The 20,700-nt window shown below is 53.3% G+C and overlaps 2 protein-coding genes across 7 annotated transcripts in view; one reads left to right on the top strand and one right to left on the bottom strand.

Moving 5' to 3' along the window:
- The window catches only part of PKIG (protein kinase (cAMP-dependent, catalytic) inhibitor gamma), a 29,197-nt gene extending 14,649 nt beyond the window's left edge, over nucleotides 1–14,548 (top strand). For all 3 annotated transcript variants that reach the window (XM_005871225.2, XM_014543717.1, XM_014543716.1), the window contains exons 3-4: nucleotides 10,861–11,034; nucleotides 13,819–14,548. In XM_005871225.2, coding sequence (XP_005871287.1) covers nucleotides 10,884–11,034; nucleotides 13,819–13,898 — 231 coding nt within the window. In that variant the 5' untranslated portion in view covers nucleotides 10,861–10,883 and the 3' untranslated portion in view covers nucleotides 13,899–14,548. The remainder of the gene's footprint in view (nucleotides 1–10,860; nucleotides 11,035–13,818) is intronic.
- Nucleotides 14,549–14,975: 427 nt separating this feature from the next.
- ADA (adenosine deaminase) overlaps nucleotides 14,976–20,700 on the bottom strand; it is a 27,186-nt gene continuing 21,461 nt past the window's right edge. For 3 of the 4 annotated variants that reach the window (XM_005871226.2, XM_014543715.1, XM_005871228.2), the window contains 8 exons: nucleotides 20,334–20,449; nucleotides 19,000–19,127; nucleotides 18,494–18,565; nucleotides 18,316–18,417; nucleotides 18,012–18,076; nucleotides 16,549–16,678; nucleotides 15,618–15,720; nucleotides 14,976–15,261 (listed from right to left, as the gene is read on the bottom strand). In XM_005871226.2, the coding sequence (XP_005871288.1) occupies nucleotides 15,245–15,261; nucleotides 15,618–15,720; nucleotides 16,549–16,678; nucleotides 18,012–18,076; nucleotides 18,316–18,417; nucleotides 18,494–18,565; nucleotides 19,000–19,127; nucleotides 20,334–20,449 (733 nt within the window). In that variant the 3' untranslated portion in view covers nucleotides 14,976–15,244. The remainder of the gene's footprint in view (nucleotides 15,262–15,617; nucleotides 15,721–16,548; nucleotides 16,679–18,011; nucleotides 18,077–18,315; nucleotides 18,418–18,493; nucleotides 18,566–18,999; nucleotides 19,128–20,333; nucleotides 20,450–20,700) is intronic. The other variant, XM_005871227.2, reaches the window with a different exon arrangement.

Genomic DNA, 20,700 nt, shown 5'->3' with positions numbered 1-20,700 from the left:
GGGCACCCCCAGCTCCCGCTGCAGCCGATCGCTGGCTGGCTCCTCCCTGACCCAGGCCTAAAGCCTCAGTCTGTGGCTTGGAGCCGACATATGCAAATTAGCCGCCATCTTGTTTGTCAGTTAATTTGCATATACTCACTGATTAGCCAATGAAAAGGGTAGCGGTCGTACGCCAATTACCATGTTTCTCTTTTATTAGTGTAGATAATTCACATACCATACAATTCATCCATTTAAAGTGTACAATTCAGTGGCCTTCAATATATTCACAGAGTTCTGCATCCATTACCGTAATCAATGTAAGAACACTTTCATTACCCCAAAGAGAAACCCCACACCCTTTACTCATCACCCTTCCAGCCCCCCAATTCTTCCCAGTCCTACTCAACCACTAATCTACTTTCTCCATATAACATTTGATTCTTAAAAGAGTAACAGTGTGGGAATCTTGGTGATCTGGAGTGAGTCATTCCCTAAAGATTAATTACACAAATGAAATTTGACTCAATGTCTTATAAATGGTTTTATTAGCTAAGAAGCTACAAGCTCAAATTTGGGGTTGATGTAGGCAAGAGACAAGTTTTTTCTGAGTAATTCCACTTACCAGCCTCACTTGTCAAATAGGCTTTTCTCAGTGCCTGTCTGTAAAAGGGTGATGGCTTTGTGGGCACACATTTCTCCATTGGCCTCTGAACCAGTGGTGGTTCAGCACAGGATCTTTTTTGTTACCTGAATCGCAGGCTTGGTTTCTCTCTGCCTTGCTATAGTTGTTGATGAGAAGGGCACTCATGTAGATGCATGTCACTCTGAAATTCAGGAGGCAGCACACACAGAATCCTGTCAGCACACTCTCTTGAGCTGTTTCATGTTGGCAGATTCTGTGTATATCTCTCTTGACTCATTCATTCCATCATTCTTTTGGGAAGCATTTATTAGGTCTGTGCAGCAAGCACTGTGGTAGGTGCTGAGTAAATCACTCTGAAAGTCCGTCTTCCCCATTATAGGCCTGGTGCACAAAATTCGTGCACAGGTGTGGTCCCTAGGCCTGGCCGGCGATAGAAGCGTGAGCATCTAACGTGGAAAGGCAGGTCCTAGCTAACCCCTGGGCCCTGGGCAGCACCTGGGGCCGTGGGCCCCCACACGCCCTCCTCTGCCTGAGTCATGGCACCCAAGTCATGGCGGAGATGCAGTGAGCGCAGCTGGACACTGCGGGCCGGGGTGCAGCGTTGGCCTCTGGGCTGCCCAGTGGTGTAGCAAGGAAGCTGGGTGGGCAGCGGGCTCTCTCCTGGCCGGCTTTGCAGACCAGCTCCTGCACAAACCCACAGGGAACCCAACTGGCCCCTGCAGTCCCGGCGGCTACGGCCCAGCTCACCTGGAAGACACCGTGCCGGTGTGGGGTGGGCTCCTCGCAGGCGTCCGGCACCTGAGTGCGGGGGCTTCCCCGGCACTCAAGCCCTGGCATCCCGGGGGAGGGTAGCAGAGGGAAGGGAGTGAGAGTGAGCTCGGGCGGACACCCAGCATTCTCACTGCACCTCCATCCCCATCCCCCCCGTCCCCAGGTAGCCAGCGAGGGTCGCAGCATGTCACCGACGCCTGCCATGTTCCGCGCCACCCCCTAGTGGTCAGCGCACGTCATAGCAAGCGGTTGAACACCCGGTCAAATGACTGCCCAAGGGGGCAATTTGCATATTAGGCTTTTATTATATAGGATGTGACCTTCTTTGACCCAGGTGGGGATTGCCATTTGAGATGAGAAAAGCCAGAGGCAGGGAATTTGATAACAGAACAGTTCTCTGATGGGGATGAGACAGCTGCTGTATCATCCACATCAGGGCAGAGCCATCACCAGAATGTGCCATCCTAAAGAATGTGCACTGAATCAGGAAGGAGGAAATGCAGATTCAAGTCCTGATTCAGTCACTAGGAGAACCTTGGGTGACTCATGCCACTTCTCTGAGCCATGGACTCTCTGTTGGGAGGATTCAGTAATGCAGTGCCTCTAAAAACACCGTCAGTGTCATTGCTGGGAAGAGTCGTACTTGTAAGGACTGAATGAATGACTGAAGTAATGAAGGAACATGCTGTAAGTCTCAGTGCTAGAGTAAATGCTAGCAGCTCAGATGACTAGTAGGAGGCAGATGTGAATGAGAACAAAGGAGAAACCTCCCCGCTTCTCCCAGTCAGTCCCCTCCTGCCACCTTAGCCCCTTTATGCTCACCTTTTTCTAGGGGTCCCACATCCTCTGCTTCCCTGAGCCAAAGAGAGGTGCCACCTTTGAGGCCTTGAACCTAGGAGCCAGCCAGCCTTGGTTGTGAATCCAGGGTCCAGTATGTCCTAGTTACGTGTAAAGGGATTTAATGACGCTGGGCTACTTGAAGCATAACTAAGACGATATATGGAAAACACTTGTTACCATGTCTGATGCACAGTCTATACAACCCCTAAATGGCAGCCGTTTTTATTTTGTTAATTATCATTGTTATTTTTTTTTGTCAGGAGCCAGGACTCAGATAGTTATTTTAATCACTGGCTTGACAGGGTGGATGTTCTTAAGTTCTTATTTTGTCTGTTTATTTGTTCATTAATTCGTTCATATGAATTTATTTATTCTACATCTTCTGTGTCAGGAACTGTGCTGGGGATACAGGGACAAATAAGGAGAAACAGGGTACCTGCTCTTCTTGGAACCAGCCGGGCCCGGCCGATGTGAACAAATGCCTCAGTACCTGGGTCATGCCTGGCTCATGGGACACTTCAGTATGCATTTGCTGACTATTGAGTGAGTTACAAGTGCAGTGAGGATTAGGAAGGAGAAGTCAAAGTGCTGCAAGTGGCAGAACAAGGAGGTCTTATCTCTTCTGGGTCAGAGAAGAAGGGGTTCAGGCTGAGGGCTCTCTGCCCTGGGCCATAGGAGTTACACAGGATGCTTGGGCTGGGGGCTGGCAGCCCCATGAGGACTCAGTGCCTGGAGGTGACGGGTGGAGGACTGGAATACCGAACCCAGGGGCTGGGAATCTTGTATACAGTGTGTTAATGTGGGCTCCCTAACTACACCAGGAACTTCCCCTCAAGGGCACATTGGTGCTTTGCCATTTTCATATCCATGGCATCTAGTCCCAAGCCCAGTACACACTGAGTGATCAGTTAAATTGTGTTGCCTGAATGAATGGAGGAATTCATTAGCCTTATGGAGATATAAGATCTTTCATCCTCCACAGTAGGTGTGGGGCATGCTTTCTATGGCGCTCTGGAGAAACGAGAGGCCACCCAGCCCTGGACGTACCATTAGAGATCACTCTGTTCTCCATTCCCACGGAGCACGTCACTTTCTGTGCCTAGTGGTCTAAAACAACAGCAGTCATTTACCATCTCTCATGGTTTCTGTGGGCAGGAATTTGGCAACAGCTTGGCTGGACAGTCCTGGCTTGGCTCTCATGCAGTCGCAGTTAGACAGTGGCTGGTGCTGGAGCAGCCAGGGGCCAGCCCAGCTGGGGGCTGCTAGCCTCGGCTCTCTCTGTGCTCTCTCAGGACTCTCGATGTGGTCCCCTTGTGGGGTTGGTTTGGGCTTCCTCACAGCATGGCAGCCTCAGATTTCCTAGATGCAGCTCAGAGCTCCAACGAGAAGTGTCCCAAGAGAGAGCCAGATGGAAGCTGTGTCACCATTTCTAACCTCATCTTGGAAGTCACACGACGTCACTTCTGTTGCATTCTCTTAGAAGCAGTCACCACGGCCAGCTCATTCAGAGTCACCTCTTGATAGGAGGAATGTCAGAGAATTTGAGACATGTTTCAGAGCAACCATAGAGACGCCCGTTTCCCCCTGCGTTCCACACTCGAACCCCCGAGGCCTGAGGGAAGAACCTCGCCAGAGGGGCCAGCCTGGCATGAGCAGAGCTGGGGTCAGTCCAGTTCCGGACTCTGGCTGGCCTGCTTGGAAATGACCTCACTTTCCCTTCCTGCCCTCCCTCCACACTGGGATGGGAACTGCCAGTGATTGGGAACCAAGTTTGATATGTAAACAGCGGGAGACCAGGGAGACCCAGCATGGTCTCCAAGCAATAATTCAGCTGGACCCTTCTGCCTCTTTCCAGAGAAGCACAGACTTTCAGGGATTGAAGAGTTAGTATCACTGTTCCAACCCCCAGGCCTGCCCAGGGTGAAATGTAGCTGCCAGGATGGTAAGAGTTGTACAGTTTGTACCTGAAAATAATTTTACCATTGCTGTGAAGTTAGATAACAGAAATTAGAATGGTGGCAGAATTCAGAGAATCATCAACCCAATGTCACTAAAAAGGTTCTGAAGGTTTTTGCCTCTGGCTGAACATTCTGAACAGAATTTTTGCTTAAGCCAGGGTAAAATGCACCTGGGTGTATGTTTCCACCAGCATTATCGAATGTTTTCCTGGGACTTGCATTGCTCTCTTGCTCTTCCTTCAGAAATACCTTATTATGAGGTTGGGGATAGAGGAGAACGAAGGGGAGAAAAGGCAGTAGACACTTTAAAAAGACCCTTACTATGTAGCAAGTATGATTAACTCATCTCCATGCCTCCAAGCCTATAGTACAGGCTCCACCCTGTCCACACTCTGTGGATGTATGACCTTGGACAAGCTACTTAACATCAGCTTCCTCTTCTGTAGAACACGAATAATGATTCCTCTTCTTAGAGTCGCTGCAAAATTAAATGGGATAATGCCTCCAAGATGCTTAGCACAGTCTGGCATGCAGTAAGGGCTCCATACACGCTGGCTCTGGTCAATGCCAACCACCTTTCAGGGCAGTTGTAACACCCCCATGTTATAGAAGAGGAACATGCGGTAGGGTGTCACTCAGCTGTGGGGTCAGAAGCTGAGGTGACCCCACAGTCCTTGCTGTGTCCACTGCACCATGCAAGAGGCCAGCCAGGCCTCGACATGCAGTAGTGGTGGGCAGAGGGACTCAGGAGCCTTCATTCCCTGCAGGGCTCCGTGTCTGGGTCCTAGAGCAGGAAAGTTTGGAACGTCGGGGCCTGGAATCCACTTAGGAGGCTCTGAAAAGAGCAGAGTGACAGAGAATGTTCCAGGCAGAGAGAACAGTCTCATGGAGAACCTGAGGTCAAAAAGAGTCAGCTGGTTTGAGGAATTAGAGGCCAGTGTGGTCAGAGCAAAATGGGCCAGAAGAGAGTGGAGATGAGACAAAAGGTCACAGAGGAAGGCAGGGCCAGATCCATGCAGTTTCAGGGGCTGGTGTAGAGGTTGGCTTTTGCCAGATGTGGTATGAAAGAGCATCAAAGGTTGAATTGCAGCAGGGGAATCGCAGGACCTGGTGCCTGATCTGAGGACATCACCCTGGCTGCTTGTGGAGAGAGTAAACCTTGGGTGAAACCAAGGGGGAAACAGGGACTCGACGAGGGTGCTGGTGGGAGACGGTGGAGACCAGGAGGTGCACGTGGAGTGGAGAGGTGGGCAGACTCAGGCTCTGTGTGGGGTGGAAGAGACAGGACCCGGTGACAGGCTGTACACAGTGGAGGAGGTGGAGGAGGAATCCAGGATGGCTCCAGGTTTCCAGCGTGAGCAGTGTGGACAGATGTGCCCTCACAGAGCTGGGGAAGCTGGGCGGAGCAGGCTGTGACTTGCCATGTGAAGTTTGAGATGCTGGTGAGATAGTGGAGGACACGGAGAACATGCTAACTAGGCAGTTAGATTTAGGAATCTTGAGCTCTTAAAACAGGCTGGGGGCTATTTGGGGATGTCAACACATGCTATTTAGGGAAAAGTTAAGAACCCCAGGGAGTAAATAAACAGAGCAGAGGACCCAGGCCTGGTCCCAGGGCCTCTAACACAAAGGTCCCTAATGGAGGAGGCACTTGAGTGGAGGCCCAGAGGATGTGGTGTCCCGAAGCCCCTGGAGGACAGAGTGGGGGACCTTCCAGCACCCTCCCCTCCCCTCACCGAGAGGGCTCCTACCACCTGTCTCTCCACTGCCTGCCCTGGGGCTGTTGGGCTGGCCCTCCAGAAGTCAAGGCCCTGCCTGCCTGCCTCCAAAGAAAACCTCACCAAGGGGCTGCGCTTGGAAGGGGCAGTAGGCACTGTCCTGGCAGGACGGCTCCTCTCTGGTGACTCCAAGCTGGATGTGCCCCTAAGGCACTAGCTGCATGCCCTGCCCTTTGCCAGGTTCTCGGAATGTGCTTGGTTTGGGGCCCTTTTCTGCTCGCCTCAGTGCCCCTCTGGTTCTGGCTGCCCTTCACAGAGAGAGGCCGCTTCCCTTTGAGTCTGAGGAATGCCAGCTCCGTGGGCCCTGGTGTTTCCATCAGCTTTGCACAGTCCTTCCCTTGGAGAAATTTCGGAGAGCATTTGCCCCACCCCCAGGAGGCCTCTCTCACCGGACCAAGTCCCACTCTGCGCTCTGCGTCCTCCACGAAACGCCTGCTTTCTTTTTGTATAGTCTCTGCAAATATTTAATTTTTAAAAAGAAAAAGAAAACAGGAAATGACCTTTGTGGTATATTTGGAAAACAATTTGGAGCTGTAATGGAATCTGCGGTGCACTGAGGACTCAGCGCTGCAGACTTGGAACAGACTGGGTAGCTTTTGGCAGAGTCCGGAGCCTCTTCAGTTTACAAAGCTGGGGGAGAACGAAAAACCAAGGGAGAAGGTGGCTTCCTTTGGGGAAACCTCCACCAGAGCAAGCACCTTTCGGAGCCACAGCCTCTGACCCTGGGCCACGAGGGAGAGTCTGGGAACCTGAGTAGAAGGCTCCTCCTCTCTTTTGACGGGGGCAGTCAGGGTCAGTCAAATGCCTCACAAGCATCCAGACCCCAGGAAGGCACCAACACCCGAGGGCGAGGAGGAGGGAAGGGGAATCACTCTTAGCACCCGTTAGGGCTCGAGCTAAGATAGATCTTGGATCACTGCAGGCCAGATTGTCGTTAGCTCTGCCTGGATCACCCTCCATCCAACTTTATTGTAGATTTCAGCCCAGGGTCACCCCCCCAAGGAGGCCTCCCCTGGCCATATGATCTTTAACTGAACCTTCCACACACAGAGAACACTGTTCTCTTCTTCGTAGCACTTACCACAATCTGTGACAGTAGATTCATTTCCCTGGTCAGTGCCTTTTTCTCTTTTCAAATTATAAATGTCTCTTTAGGCTTCAATGTATATTCCATACCTGGCACAGTGCCTGCAGGGCATATAGAAGGTGCTCAGAAAACAGTGAATGAATGAATGAATGAATGAATGAATGAATGGCATGTCAGGACTAAAGAGACTTAGAGATTATATCTCAAACTGGAAGCTGGGAGAGAGGAAGGGACTCCACAGGAGTCACCCTCCTGCATGGAGAATGAGCCAGACCTTGGCCACCATTATGATGCAGGGCTGCACACCCTGTGGCCCTTTCTACCCTGGAATCTAGAATATCACTCATTCATCAAATATTCATTGAGCTTCAACTACGTGCTAGGCCTCTCAGATATAGCGGCGCACATGCCAGCCAAGTCACCACTCAGCACCATAAAGCACAAAAGAAGGAAGTATATAGGTTTTGGCCTTCTATGTACCATTAAACAGTAAAAACAAAGGAATTTTACTGATATCGCCCAACAAAAATGGACCATTCTCTTGCTTTATTGATTGATATGATCAGTGCCCGGTGGCTTCAAGGTGATCTGGAATTGTTTTCAGGATGTATTTGTAAATGAAAAAAGCAAGATGGAAAGCAATTTTCTGTTTTAAATAAGGAAAAGGGAAGGAAGGGAGGGGTGGAGTGAGGGAACGTGTGTATTGCAGAGTATCTCTAGGAGGACACAGACGATGCTTGCCTGGGAAGGGTGCCTGTGAGAAGCCACCATAAATTATTAGAAGCTGACTTAGTAAACACACTGACTTCGTGGCTCAAGGATCTGGGAAAAAGTCGAGATTTCTTGATGCCTTTTGTCAAGTCACTGCCCGAGAAGTCCTGACAGTTTACACTCCTATGAACAGCCTGAGAATGACCAACTCAAAGGATCCTTTACTTCCACATTTGCTGCTGACTTTAAAGAACAGAGTGAGGCAAGAATACAAATGTTGAAGAGAAACAAAACAATGTGCTTGCACTGCGGGTCAGAGAGCCCCCAGACACAAAGCCCAGACCCATCTTTGGAACCGCTGTTCCCAGGGGATGCAGTGGGGCAGCCAGAGCTTGTCGGCTTGGGTGGTGTTTCCAGGACTGGGCTTTGACCTTGGCACACTTCCCTCTCCAGCCAGGAGGGTCAGCTTCCTGCACCGGTCAGCCAGGCAGAGGCGGCAGCCAGAGCCCAGGGGGTCTGTTTCTTTTAGCTGGAGCCTGTACCTCCATCCCAGTGTCGGTTCCTAGCGGTACCAGGCAAGAACATCAGCACAGCCGCCTACAGTGCACAGAGCCTTTCGCCATAGTCCGGAGGAGTCGCCTTATCGTCCCGTCCCCACAGATAGGAAAAGAGGGATAGTGGGAAGGCAGACAGACGGGTTCACATTTAATTTGAGGAATATTATTGAACATCAGTTTTGTGCTGGTCAAGAATCCGAGGATGGAGCAGCCAGAGCCTTTGGCTTAGCTGCCAGGATGAGGCTTTTCAGTCTGGCGTGGTGAAAATCCAAATGAAAATCCTCATTCTCCGGGAGCCAGCACTCTAGTTGGGGGAAAGAGCTCAGACTACAGGGCGTGGGGAGATGGTGTGGCTGCACAGGGTCTGTTCCCTCCTGTAGGCAACAGGCATGTCGTGGAGGAAGAGGCTGGGCCTACGAGCCAGAAGGGCCCAACTGGGATCTTTCCGAGTCGTGGTTACACATTTACCTCACTGACCTCAGGGAGCTGTTGGGACAGTTAAGTGAGGTATGGGAAACAGAATGACTGGGTAAATATTACCTTTACTTATTGTTAGAATTATCATCTTCATTCTGTTATTACTGCTGTGCAACAGGCCATTCCCCTGTTGTGAAGCTTTGGGCAGTTTACCCAGAGGGAGAGTGCAGGACTGAAACTTGTGACCTGCAGAAGGAACCACCCCTGGGACTTCGGAGAGGTTTTCCTTGTCTGTTTCTTGCTGAGGAGGAGCCAAAGCACTACTAGGGCAATCTCTCTCTCAAGGCAGCCAAGGCCAGGCTGGGCGCGCCCTCTGCTGGAGATTGGGGGGATTACCTTAGACAGAATGCAGCCGGCCTTTAGCAGATGTGGTAACAGGCAGAACCAGGTTCACAGCACAGGGTCACTCTCTTCTTCCTACCACTGGACACCTCCTTGTCTCCCATGCCTAATCTTCGAGTGCCCCCAATTTATGCAGGTGTCTCTTCTGAACTGGGTATTGTGATGTGGTTCTAGCCAGCCCTCCTCTCTCCCTCTGTCCTCCTCCCTTTACCTTCTCTCCCCTTCTGTCTTACACACACACACATTCCCCAAAGCACTTACCGAGCCCTACCCTGGGCACTTTGGGGCACATCTGCCAATATCACTTACCTTCTGAAAGCATTACACAATAACTTGAACGGATAAAAGCTTCTACCTTTACCCAAATATTGTCTTAGATGAGAAAGTTCCCCTTAGTCCCAAAGAATAACACTTGACACGTTTTTTGTTTTTTTTTTCTGCTCGTATCTGCTATCTTTCCCCACAGAAACTGGGTTTTATTTTAGGTATTGTTTTGCAACCTACATTTTGCAGTTAGCAAGGGTTCTGAGATAAGCTGTTATGTCAGTCCTGGTCCATCTGGTGCGTTTCTTTTTATGAATACTTTATAAGTCATGTAATGCTAGCTTCCTGCTGCACATTCAGGTGGCCCCCAAGGTTCACCATTACTGACCACATGCGGTAAACACCCTCACCCTACAGAACATGGGCATTTTTCACATGATAGCGATACTTGTTGGTAAGGGTGCAGATAAATGGACAGTCTGGTGTGCTGCTAGTGGGAATATAAATAGGAACAGTAATGAATTTATAAGGTTCCCCCCCGCCTTGTTTTTGTCATTACCAGTTGATTCTTGAACAATGTGGGTTTGAACTATGTGGGTCCATTTACACGCGGATTTTTTTCAATTGACCCACACATTTCAGACCTGCATTGTTCAGGGTCAGCTGGCAGTTGGGAATCTGACTATGCAGAGGCTGACTTAAGTTATATGTGGATTGTTGACTGCACGGACAGTTGGCACCCCTAACTGTCCCACTGTACGTTCGGGAAGGCAACTTGGAAATGTGTCAAAGCAATGTTTTAAAATTATTTCATCCTTCCATTTAGCCCAGCCATTCTAGGAATAAACTCAAAGGATTTACATAAAGACCTAGTAGTGTCTGAATGGTGTGAAATTGGAAAGTACCTCCATGTTCTTTTCTAGGGGACAGATCAAATCATGGTACAATGACGTGTTCCAAAGAGTAGGCTATAAAATACAATGTATAGTATGATCCCCACATAATTTTCCAGATGTATATGGCTCTTTATATGTATGGTTCTCCTCTCTCTCTGGGCTATATAACTAACCACCAGGGGATTAGCCACCATCTCTGTGCCTTAACTTCTAATCTCCTACCTTTCCTCCCCATGCCATACCCCATCTCTCTTTGACCTACTCTGCCTTTCCCCTTGAAGGGCTCACAAGCATCTCAGAGTTAATACGGTCAAATAGAACTCTGAATCTTCACCCGCCGTCACTCCCCAAAGTACTCCTCCTCTCAGGAAATCACACTTCTGTCCACCTACTTTCTCATCTCAGAAAGCTCTCCTCCCCATCAATCAAACACCGGGTCCTGTTGATTCACCCTCCAAACTACATTTTTGTCAAGACATTGGTGTTGGCGGCCCGAGCTGTGTCTCCCTGCAGATGCACCCGGACTCACTGCCCTCCTGCCCTTGTCCCCACAGGCCTGAAGAACAATGCGACAGGCATGATGGAGGTCGAGTCCTCCTACTCGGACTTCATCTCCTGTGACCGGACAGGCCGTCGGAATGCAGTCCCTGACATCCAGGGAGACTCGGAGGCCGTGAGCGTGAGGAAGCTGGCTGGAGACATGGGCGAGCTGGCACTGGAGGGGGCAGGTCAGAACCTTCCAGCACTTTTGCACGTCTCCCTGTTTCCGCTGCTAGACAGCCGCCACCCAGCCCTGTGGCTGCCACCTCATGCCCAAGCTCAGATACCAGGTGCTCAACGGGGCTTTCTCTGACAGCTCTCATTGGCCCTCCCTGGTCACATGACTCCTCAGCACTCTGATGAGGTCTCCTGGGTTTAAATATGAGCTCCAGGAGAGCAAGGGCCTCTGTTCCGCTGGCAAGAGCAGGTGTTTGGCAACCACAGGCTGAATGAATAAGTGGAGGAAACCGCATCTGCTATCCCCTCTGTGATGCTCCTCCCCACCATCTCCCTCCCTTCCTCCCCCCTCCTTCCCCTATGAGTATAGAACAGAGAAGACTTTGTGGGGGCATGGACCAACCCTGCCATGTTGTTTAATCTGGACAAATATGTGCAGAGAAGTGGGTAGCTTGCTCAGGGTCACCAGCAAGTTCACAGAATGAGAACCTGGTTTCCCCCAGCACCCACACCCCTTCTGTTCTGTCAGCGCCCCCTTATGTGGCCCACACTCCCTGCCCAGGCAATGAGCTCCACCCGTCACCCTGCTCACCTCAGCTCATCCTTCTCCCTTGGTGCTTCTGGTCCAGCCAGAGAAACGTACTCTGTTTCTTAAAAGCCCCTTATGGGCTGAACACCATGCTTCCCCGGTCCGGTCCTCCCTGCCTTCCCCTGCCCTGGCTTTTCTCCTCTTTCTCAGAAACCCAGCTGCCCTGCTGAGAGGCCTTCCCTGACCGAACCCCCTCTGAGGCAGGGGAAGGCACATCCTCTCTCTGCCTCTGTAATCGCACGCAGCACAGTGCCCCCTCTCCAGGCTGTGAGCTTCTCCCACACAAGATCTTTGTCTTGTGCCCTCGGTGCCTGGCAACATTTGGAACATGGTGGAGGTGCCTAGTCAATGGCTGTTCACTGTCCAGCTATTGACCAGCTGCCGCCTGGGCACGCTGCCAGGGCTTCTGTATCCTCAGCTCTGGTGAGCTGTTTCAGTCTCCCTCCACCTCTGCAGTTGCAGCCACTCGTCATGGGCCCAGTCCCTTCTACAACCTGTTTCCCCATCCAATCCAAACTCTCTGAAGTGTCTCCCAGCGGGTGCCTTTTCCTTCCAGGGTGACTGGCATTAAAAAGGACCCGAGAGAGGAATAGTGCTCACTTCAAGGAAGTGAAGCACTCATGGTGGAGTGCAGGCCAGACTGGCCGAGGAGCCCTGCTCGGAGCAGGTTCGCAGGCAGGCCCTCCGTGCTGTCCAGCACTTACCGAGGGAGTGGCAATCCAGAAAATCTGATCCCGCTGCTCAGATGTTTGCTTAAAGCTTCCAGGAGACTGATGCACAGCAGGCTGTGTGCAGACCTGTCTTCCCTGGTATTTCCTTACGTGAGGAGCACAAACCTTTCCTTCCTTGGCCTTACAATGAGAAACAACAGACAAGGCCTGAGGAAACGAGTACACTGCCTGGCAGTGGGTAACGGTGACGCATCTTCAAATGGTGCTCTGAGATGGGCCCCAGAGTCCCGAGGGTGCTGGTTGGAGCGGAACGTGCCAGGAGAGCCGGGACTGGCACAGAGGAAGCGTTGCCATTGGCTGAGACATTCCCCTGTGTCAAATGGTCACATGCAGGCCCAGCACTCCCCTTCATGACAGGGAGAGGTGTCATCATCCTCACTTTATGATCAGGAAGCAGAGGCCCAGAGAGATTAAATGTTGTTCATGATTCCACAGCAAAGAAATGGCAGAGCAGAGATTACCATGGAATCTAACAAGATGCTTTCTACCTGCTGGGGCAGGAGGCTCAGGGCCAAATAAGGCATCGCGAGCTGGGAAATTTGCCCAAAGTGCCATCTAAATTGTCAGGCCTCTGGAGGGGGCAGAAGGGCCCTCCGGGACCAAGCCTTTGCTATGAGCACCACCAGGATAGGAGGTAGCCTGGCAGAGAGACAGATGTCCACATTCTGCCTGCACCACTTGCTCCTACTAACACCTGCTTCCCAAGACTCCTGCAAGGGCACAGTGAGGCAATGTCGGTGGTGACAGGCCTTTACAAACCCCAGCGATGCTGTTGGCAGGAAGTGAATTTCCTGGAAGGGACACTGGCTCCCTCCATCACTTGATCTCAGGCAAATCAGTTCACCTCTCTGAGCCTGTTTCTCACCTGTATCAAGCCCCTAATCACACCCCAGGCTGCTGGGTGGGTTGCATGGAGCTCAGCACAGGGTGGTGGTTCTTAGTCATGGGAAAGGCTTAGCCTGAGGATGCAAAGACAGAGGCCAGAGAGGGAGGTTCGGCTGGTCTGGTGAGGACACCGCAGAATGGAACAGTCATAGGCTCCACCCCTAACCCTGATGCAGGCCATACCCTCCTGAGCTGGCCTAGTCTGATGCCTTTTTCTAATGCCCTTTTCTGTCTTCTAAGAACTACCATTCGCTGAGCACCTGTTACTTGCTGGGACCTCCCATTTGCCCTCTCCTCCTGGAGAACCTGCACAGCCCTTGACCCTCAACAGCCCTTCGCCTGTTGCTTTTAGCATCCATCCATGATCCTGGCCTTTGATTGATTTAATGATGCTAGTAATGCCACATGCATTTTCTTTGTAAGCACTGAAATGTTAGAGACAAGGCTCCAGTTCCCTTTGGCTGCCACCACCTCTCAGCCAGCTCCTACCCTGCACCCAGGGCTCATCCACTGTTACCGTTTTGGCTGGGTCCTCCCCTATCACCTGTGCTTTACGTTTGTGTATATGTTCCTCTTCCCCTTCTCTCCAGAAGGACAGGCGGAGGCAGGTGCCCCAGACAAGGAGGCTAGCAACCAGCCTGAGAGCAGTGACGGGACCACCTCATCTTGAGTCTGACCTTGTCCAAGGAGGCTGGAAGAGAGACCTGCTGTCCCCACCTGGGCAGGGAGTCCTGGCACTGGCCCGACAGCCTCTTCTGAGTCCCGTGTTCCAGGCAAGCAAGGTCAGACTGAGGCACCCCCAGAGGCCCTCACCCTGGGCAGGCCCTCTGCCCACACCCACAGGCTCCACGCTACCACCTCCTCACCGTGCCCAGGTACACTTTTAAGACACTCTGACCACAGGATGTTATTTATTCATGGGGCACTGAGACTCAGGGGCTGGTTCCTGCTCACCTGGGTGAGCAGCCCACCCAAGGCAGCTCCTCTCCTAGGCGACCTGGGCAGCGACCATGTCCCACTTCTGCCCCCTCTTCTCCAAAACCAACCGTCCAGGTCAGGACCTTCTGATCTGATCCCTTTTTAAAAAACACTTTTAAAAAATTGTAAACCTTTTTCAGCAGAGAGAGAAGGAGCTGACAATCAATCCACTTTCTTGTGAAAGCCGTTTTAATCCAAATTCCACGCGTCTGCGGTTCCCTCCTGGAGCTTTACAGATCCAGTTTTAGGGAAGGGATTTCTGTGCTCAGATCAACTCTGTCCTTCCTTTCTACCAAGATGAACAACACCTGGGACCCAGGAAATAAATGCTGGTGATTTGTGTGGCTGGTTTACGATGATTATTTCTCCGTTAAACAGCACAAGCAGGAGCGCGTCCACACTGGCCACGATCCGTTGCTGCCCCAGCTCCCACAGAAGGAAAACACTGAGCAGATGCTGGTGGCCGAGGAATCTTCTTCCCTCGCCCTCTCTCACCCGTCCAGCTTCAGGAACCCAAAGGAAAGGTTTTCCCTTAAAACCTAGAACGGGAGGGGCTGAGAGTTCAGGGAGCCTGTAAGCAGACAACTCCTTGAGAGAAGCCTGGCTGCTTCGGGAGGGCAGGTGTGGGCCCCTCCCCCCAGCATGGGAGCTCTGGCTTCCCAGTCACAGCCCCTGCTGGGCTCTTGGGCCCTGCCACTGGGCAGGCTGCCCTAGACGCTCCTTTCTCTCTCACCCCACCCAGTCGTCCTGCCCAAGACCATGCATCACGTGCTGCACGACACCAGCCGTTGGCTTCTTTATTGAGCACCAGCCTTTCAGCATAAATCGGAGGAGGAGGGTTTCATCACCAGAGGAGGGAGTTGACCATGCCACGCTGTGTGTGGGCACAGCAGGGGCACACAGGCTTCAAGTAGCATCAGTAGCTGACTATGGAAATCATGGTCTTCCCAGGGGAGTAAAGGTGGGTGTCACTTGACCCCCCAGAGCTATGAAATCTCCATCCACAGGGTGCGGCTCGGAGCAGTGGCCACGATGCCTTCATGGTTGCTGCCCTGCTGGCCGGGTCAGAGAAGCAGAAAGATTAGGCAAGTCCCAGTACCCAGGGCATAAAGAATCACAGAGCATTAGAGCCACAGGAGTCCCCTGTGGAGACTTAGAGCCAGAAAACGCCTTGCCAAGGCCACACAGGAAGGAGCAGAACAGAGCTAAGACCTTCAGAAAGTCTCCCCCTCAGGCCAGCATTACACAGAAGGTAGGCCGGGTGGTGAAAGGCTGCCCCAGCCAGGGCCTGTGCCCAGGCGCCATTACAAGTCCTTGGTGCTACCCAAGAGAGGACGTCTCGCCGGGGGCCCCACAGAAAGCTAAACGAGCCAGGCAGGTCTGTGGCCCAGAAGCACAGACAGGAGCATACCTCCAGAGGCCACAGGTGGCATCCCGTAGGCTTTATAGAGCAGGGCCAGTAGCTCCCTCTTTTCATCTTCTGGGAGGAAACTGGACTTTGCCGCATTGATATTCTGGAAGAGTCCGAATGGCAGACAGCATGAACCAGCGAATGTGGAAGGGATCCCGTGGTAATCTAGTGACAGTCCACGCTCTTCACTGAGTGAGGGCGGTTGATTAAGCTCGGAGAGGAAGGGACTTGTCCCAGGTCAGGTCAGTCACTGCCAGAGCAGAAACCGTGCAGTTCTGTGATCTCAAAGTGGCGCTCTGGCCCAGCCGGCGTGGCTCAGTGGTTGAGCATCAACCTATGAACCAGGAGGTCATGGTTCGATTCCTGGTCAGGGCACATGCCTAGGTTGTAGGCTCAATTCCCAGTGTGGGACATGCAGGAGGCAACCAATTAATGATTCTCTCATATCACTGATGTTTCTCTCCCTCTCCTTCTCTAAAATCAATTAAAATATATTTAAAAAAATTTTTTTTAAGTGGCACTCCATGATACAGTAATGTGAGAACGAAGTTGGAGAAACTTTGAGAGGCAGGGTGGGATGTAGGGGACCAAAGAGAGTCATGCAGAGACAGGTTTGGGAAATTGTAACATCTAAAATCAAGAGCTCAACCCTAGGATCTATGAACGGCTTGAAAGTGCAGAATTTTATAGCTGACCCCCCATTTTTGGGGAGAGGGTGGATGGCTTTCATCAGAGTCTTCGAGGGCAAGCAAAGAATAAAACACCTGGTCCCAGGTCAATACGTCACTCGGTGGAAGGCATCTAACTCTAGGTCTGGCCTGGCTTGGCCTATTGAGGTAAACCCACTCCTCATCCTCAGAGGTTCCAGGCCCTGCAGGCCTCACAGTCCCAGGGCCCAGAGTCAAGGCCGACCGGGCCCACACCCACTCACCAGTCTCTTAAACTCCTCTTCGGTAAAGCCCATCTTCTGTTTGGTCATCTGGTAATCGGTGTCCAGGGTAGACTTGAAGATGAGCGGGTCATCCGTGTTTAGCGAGTAGTTAGCCTGGTCCCTTTTGAATCTAGATGTGGGGGAAGAGCCTCCCTTTACTCTCTTGTGAACAGTCACTGCATATCGACCCGACACCCTCCTTGAGCCTCACATCATCTTTAAACACACCTGGAAGGTCTCAGGCAGAGGAAGAAACCAATTCAGAGAACGTGGGTGACTTATGCAAGGCCACATAACTAGGAACTCAAGACAAGCCATCTGATCAAGCCAGAGCCAGGCAACGGCCGAAGAGGGGGCCAGCGAGAATGGTGGGCTGGGGAGACACACAGCACCCCCCTCCAGCTACCACCCTTCACAGCCAACATTCTGGGAGAGCTGTCAGTGCCCTAGCCCTAGCCTAACCCTATGCGTCCTCAATCCTCCTGGGCTCTGCTTCTCAAGGAACTTCATGCCACGGTCCCTGCCCACAGTCTCCTTAAGCCCAGTGGACTTTCAGCTCTTACTGCACGCGACTTGTGCAGAATTCTACACTGTTGACTGTTCATGGAACCTTTTCCCTCGAGTTCTCAGACACCACACGTTGGCTTTCCTCCTGCCTATCCCATAACTGTCACTTCCTCCTGGGTTCTCTCTCAGGCCCTCTTCCTCCCCATCTCCGTAGGCCATCACTTCTCCCTTTAGCCCCCCTGTCTGGGTAGATGGCTCTTGAATTTTTCCCATGTGCCTCCAAGAGCCTCCCCGGATGAGCCACAGGAAGTGCACACTCCTCTTCCCTAAAGCCGAGCTCAGCACCCCCTTGGAGTCAACATCGGGGCCCAAGCTCCTTCCCTTCGCAAAAGCTTGGCAGACAGACCGGTGCTGGCCTGACCGTGATCACCCGGAGTTCTTGCCGTCCTCATCCTGGGTCAGGGCAGGTGGCTTTGCCCTCCCAAGGCCTGATGCCACCCCCAGGGCTTAGTCAAAGGACAGCCTGAAGACGGGCCACGGCTGTGGGGTGGACTGTGGGATGGAAGCAGTGTAGGATGGGACAGGCCTCGGGAAGCTTCAGGATGGTGCTTGTGGGGATGCCCAGAGGAGCCACGAGAGCCCACGTGAGCAGGAGGCACTCATCCTCCCGACCCCTCGGAGGCAGGGTCTCGAGTGCCAGTTTCTCATGGGGCAGCAGGACATCCTGGTATAGCTCAATGGGCTACAGGGCCCCAGCCCTGCTAGGTAGTCAGGTTACAGCACATCGAGCTTTGGAGTCCTCATTTGTAAGACAAGGATGGTAAACCCTCTTCCCAAGAATTCAGACAGATTTTGTATCAGGACACCCAGCACAGCCAGTGCCCAGTCCCTGCATTTCTGCCACCCTGAGCTCTCCTGGTGCAAGACTGAACCAGCCCCAGGGGAGCGAGCCTCACCGAACGACTGCATGCTCCGTGTCCGGCTTCCAGGAGCCCGTGAGGTAGCTGGACCAGGGGCAGACCTGGAAGAGCAAGCAGGCGTGCGGCTGGCATAGACATCCCAGGCCGCTCGGCCTACGCCCCGACACCCAGGGCCTGGAGCCACCTATTCCGGCCATGGTCACACTGGCCTCCCTGTTGCTGACTCCCATGAGCTGTCGGTCCCAGTCTTCCTCCACCACCTGGCAGCTTGAGTGCCCACTCCTTTGGCTCCAAGACCCCTCCTAGCTCCCCACCTCTGCACCCCCCAACCCCCAGGCACCTCAAAGTGCATGTTGTTCTCTAGCAGCCTTTTGTAAAGGGCCTCATCCTCCACGGTGTGGTAGCCATGGCCCACCCTCTCTGTCTTGAGATTGTCCACAGCCTGCAGGGAAGCAGATGGGAGTCCAGTGAGGGGAGGCGGGCGCAGGGAGAGGGCCCGCAGCCGCCGGCTGCCTCACCTCTTTCACCCTCTCTGCAGTGCCAGCCTCCCCGGCGTGGACGGTGCGGTGAATGCCGTTCTTCACAGCCTCCTGGAAGGACAAGAGCCAGGTCATGGGTGCCCCGGGGAGGGCCCCGGGGAAGCCCCCCGCAGGCTCAGGAAAGTAAGGAACACGACCAAGGTCAGACAGCTGGGACGTGGGAAGCCAGGCTCTGAACCCGGACAGTGATGGTCCTGAGCCCCACTCGCAACCCTGCACCTCACTCCTTCCACAGGAGGCTGAGCCGTCTGCCCCAGACAGGCCCAGCGAAGAGACCGTCTCACCCAAGGTCACAGCAAATCACAGGCAGAAAGACGCCCAACAGCAAGTGGGGTCTTGTCTTTACACCAAATTCACACCCCAGAGCCCCCAGGCCCAACTAAGACGCTTGGGAACCCATGTAACGTCGCCCTACTGTGGGCAGAGCCCAGCTGCTTCTCCCAGAGCCTCCGGGTCAGTCTCCCCCTCCCTCCCCCAGGACCCACCTCGTAGGCCTTCACGTGTCCAGAGAAGAGGCTGCTGCCTTCGATGGTCTCATCCCCAGCCAGATCGATGCCCACCACGGTCTGATGCTGGTACTTCTTACACAGCTCCGCCACCTCGGGGGACCAGCCTGTGGGCGAGATGCCCACCGGGCTCTGTCACAGCCGCCACCGGGGAGCGATCCTTCCAGAACGCCTGCTTGCTCCCCATCCCACTCACCCTCCACCCGAGGCCAGCACATGACAGAGGGCCCAGGGTCCCGTCTTCAGATCCTGACTGCCACAGCTAACCACATGGCCTCAGTCTCCTCTCAGAGGGACACCACCAGCGATGGCACAGGTCTCGACTGCAAGGCTGTGCCGAGATGCTGTGTGAATCACTGAGGGCAGGGCCGGGCTCAGTACACGACCAATGGCCGTTCTCTCATTTGTCCCCACAACAGCCCTCAAGGTGGGCTCATCCCCACTTAGACGAGGAGAGGGAGTCCACACAGTTTAACGTTTAAATCTAACACATGACCGGCTGGCATTACAGACCATATTGCTAAGGAACTGTGGACTCTTAACCGGCAAACTCATCATCAAGTGTTAAAATGAATGAAAAATCATAGGCTTTGGAACCAGGTGGCCCTGGGTTCACATGAGAGCTTTCTGCCTTCCTGATTGAAGAGCAAGAGGCTTCCCCTCTGTCTCAGTTTCCTCATCTGTCAAATGGGATAAACAGTGGCAGTTCTCACAGGCTGCTGCGGGGACTGGAGGAAATACAGGTAAGTCGCTATGTGCGGGTGGGCCCGGCAGGCTGCCATTAACGTTGCTGTGGTCCTCACTACTGCTCAGTGGACAGTGTGTGCCCGAGGCCAGGGAGGTGATGGGACTTGCCCAAGGTCAGACCGTGGGGCTCTGCACCTTGGAAGTTCCTGGCGGTTTGATCAGTGTCAGTCACGAGGGAGACCCCTCAGGTCCCAGAGGTCAGACCTACTCACAGGTCCCATGGCCTGGACCACAAGAGGCCTGGCCCACAGGGTCTCAAGGGCGAACCATGGGCTGATCAGAGCCTGGCTTAGATTGTTTTCTGTTGTTCAGGCTCCTTGGTTTTGAACCGCCTGCAGGTCAGGTGGCTGTGTGCCTGGTCCCCCCAGGGAGAAGAGTCTGCTGCCAGGAGCCCGGAGCCTGCCCAGGAGGACTCTGACGGCTTCAGAAAGCCCTACGGTGCAGCTGCTGGGCCCAAGGGGATACCAGGTGGCAGGGGCGCAGAGGAGACCAGTGCAGCCCCGGCACCGGCGGGAGGTTGGGGCTGTAAGATGCGCAGCCCAGGGCAGGGCCGAGGTCACACTCACTGGGCTGGTGGCGCATGCAGCAGAGGATGGACCGCACCTTCACCCCGAAGTCTCGCTCTCCCTCCTGCAGGCCCTGGTTCACTAGGTACACCACCTCATCTGGGGTGATGTCCCCTCTGTGTGGAGAGAGGAGTAGGGATGGGTCTGGGACAAAGGAAGGTCTGAGGGACAGCCCTGGGACTGGGTCAGAGGAGAGGGGAGGGATGGGGGAAGGGAGGGAGGAGGAATCTTCCAGGAGAAGTCCCCTCCTCACCAGCCCACTGCCTCTGAGGAAACACTGAGGGAGCCGGCCCAAGCCCAGCACCCCGCCCCCCCCCTCCGGCTTCCTTAGAACTGCCGGGCACTTCCAGACCTGGAGGATGTGTGC

Source organism: Myotis brandtii, unplaced genomic scaffold (genome assembly GCF_000412655.1).
Source record: "Myotis brandtii unplaced genomic scaffold, ASM41265v1 scaffold333, whole genome shotgun sequence".
Taxonomy (NCBI): domain Eukaryota; kingdom Metazoa; phylum Chordata; class Mammalia; order Chiroptera; family Vespertilionidae; genus Myotis; species Myotis brandtii.
Note: the sequence above shows the minus strand (reverse complement) of the source record. Positions and strands in the feature narration are given on the sequence as shown.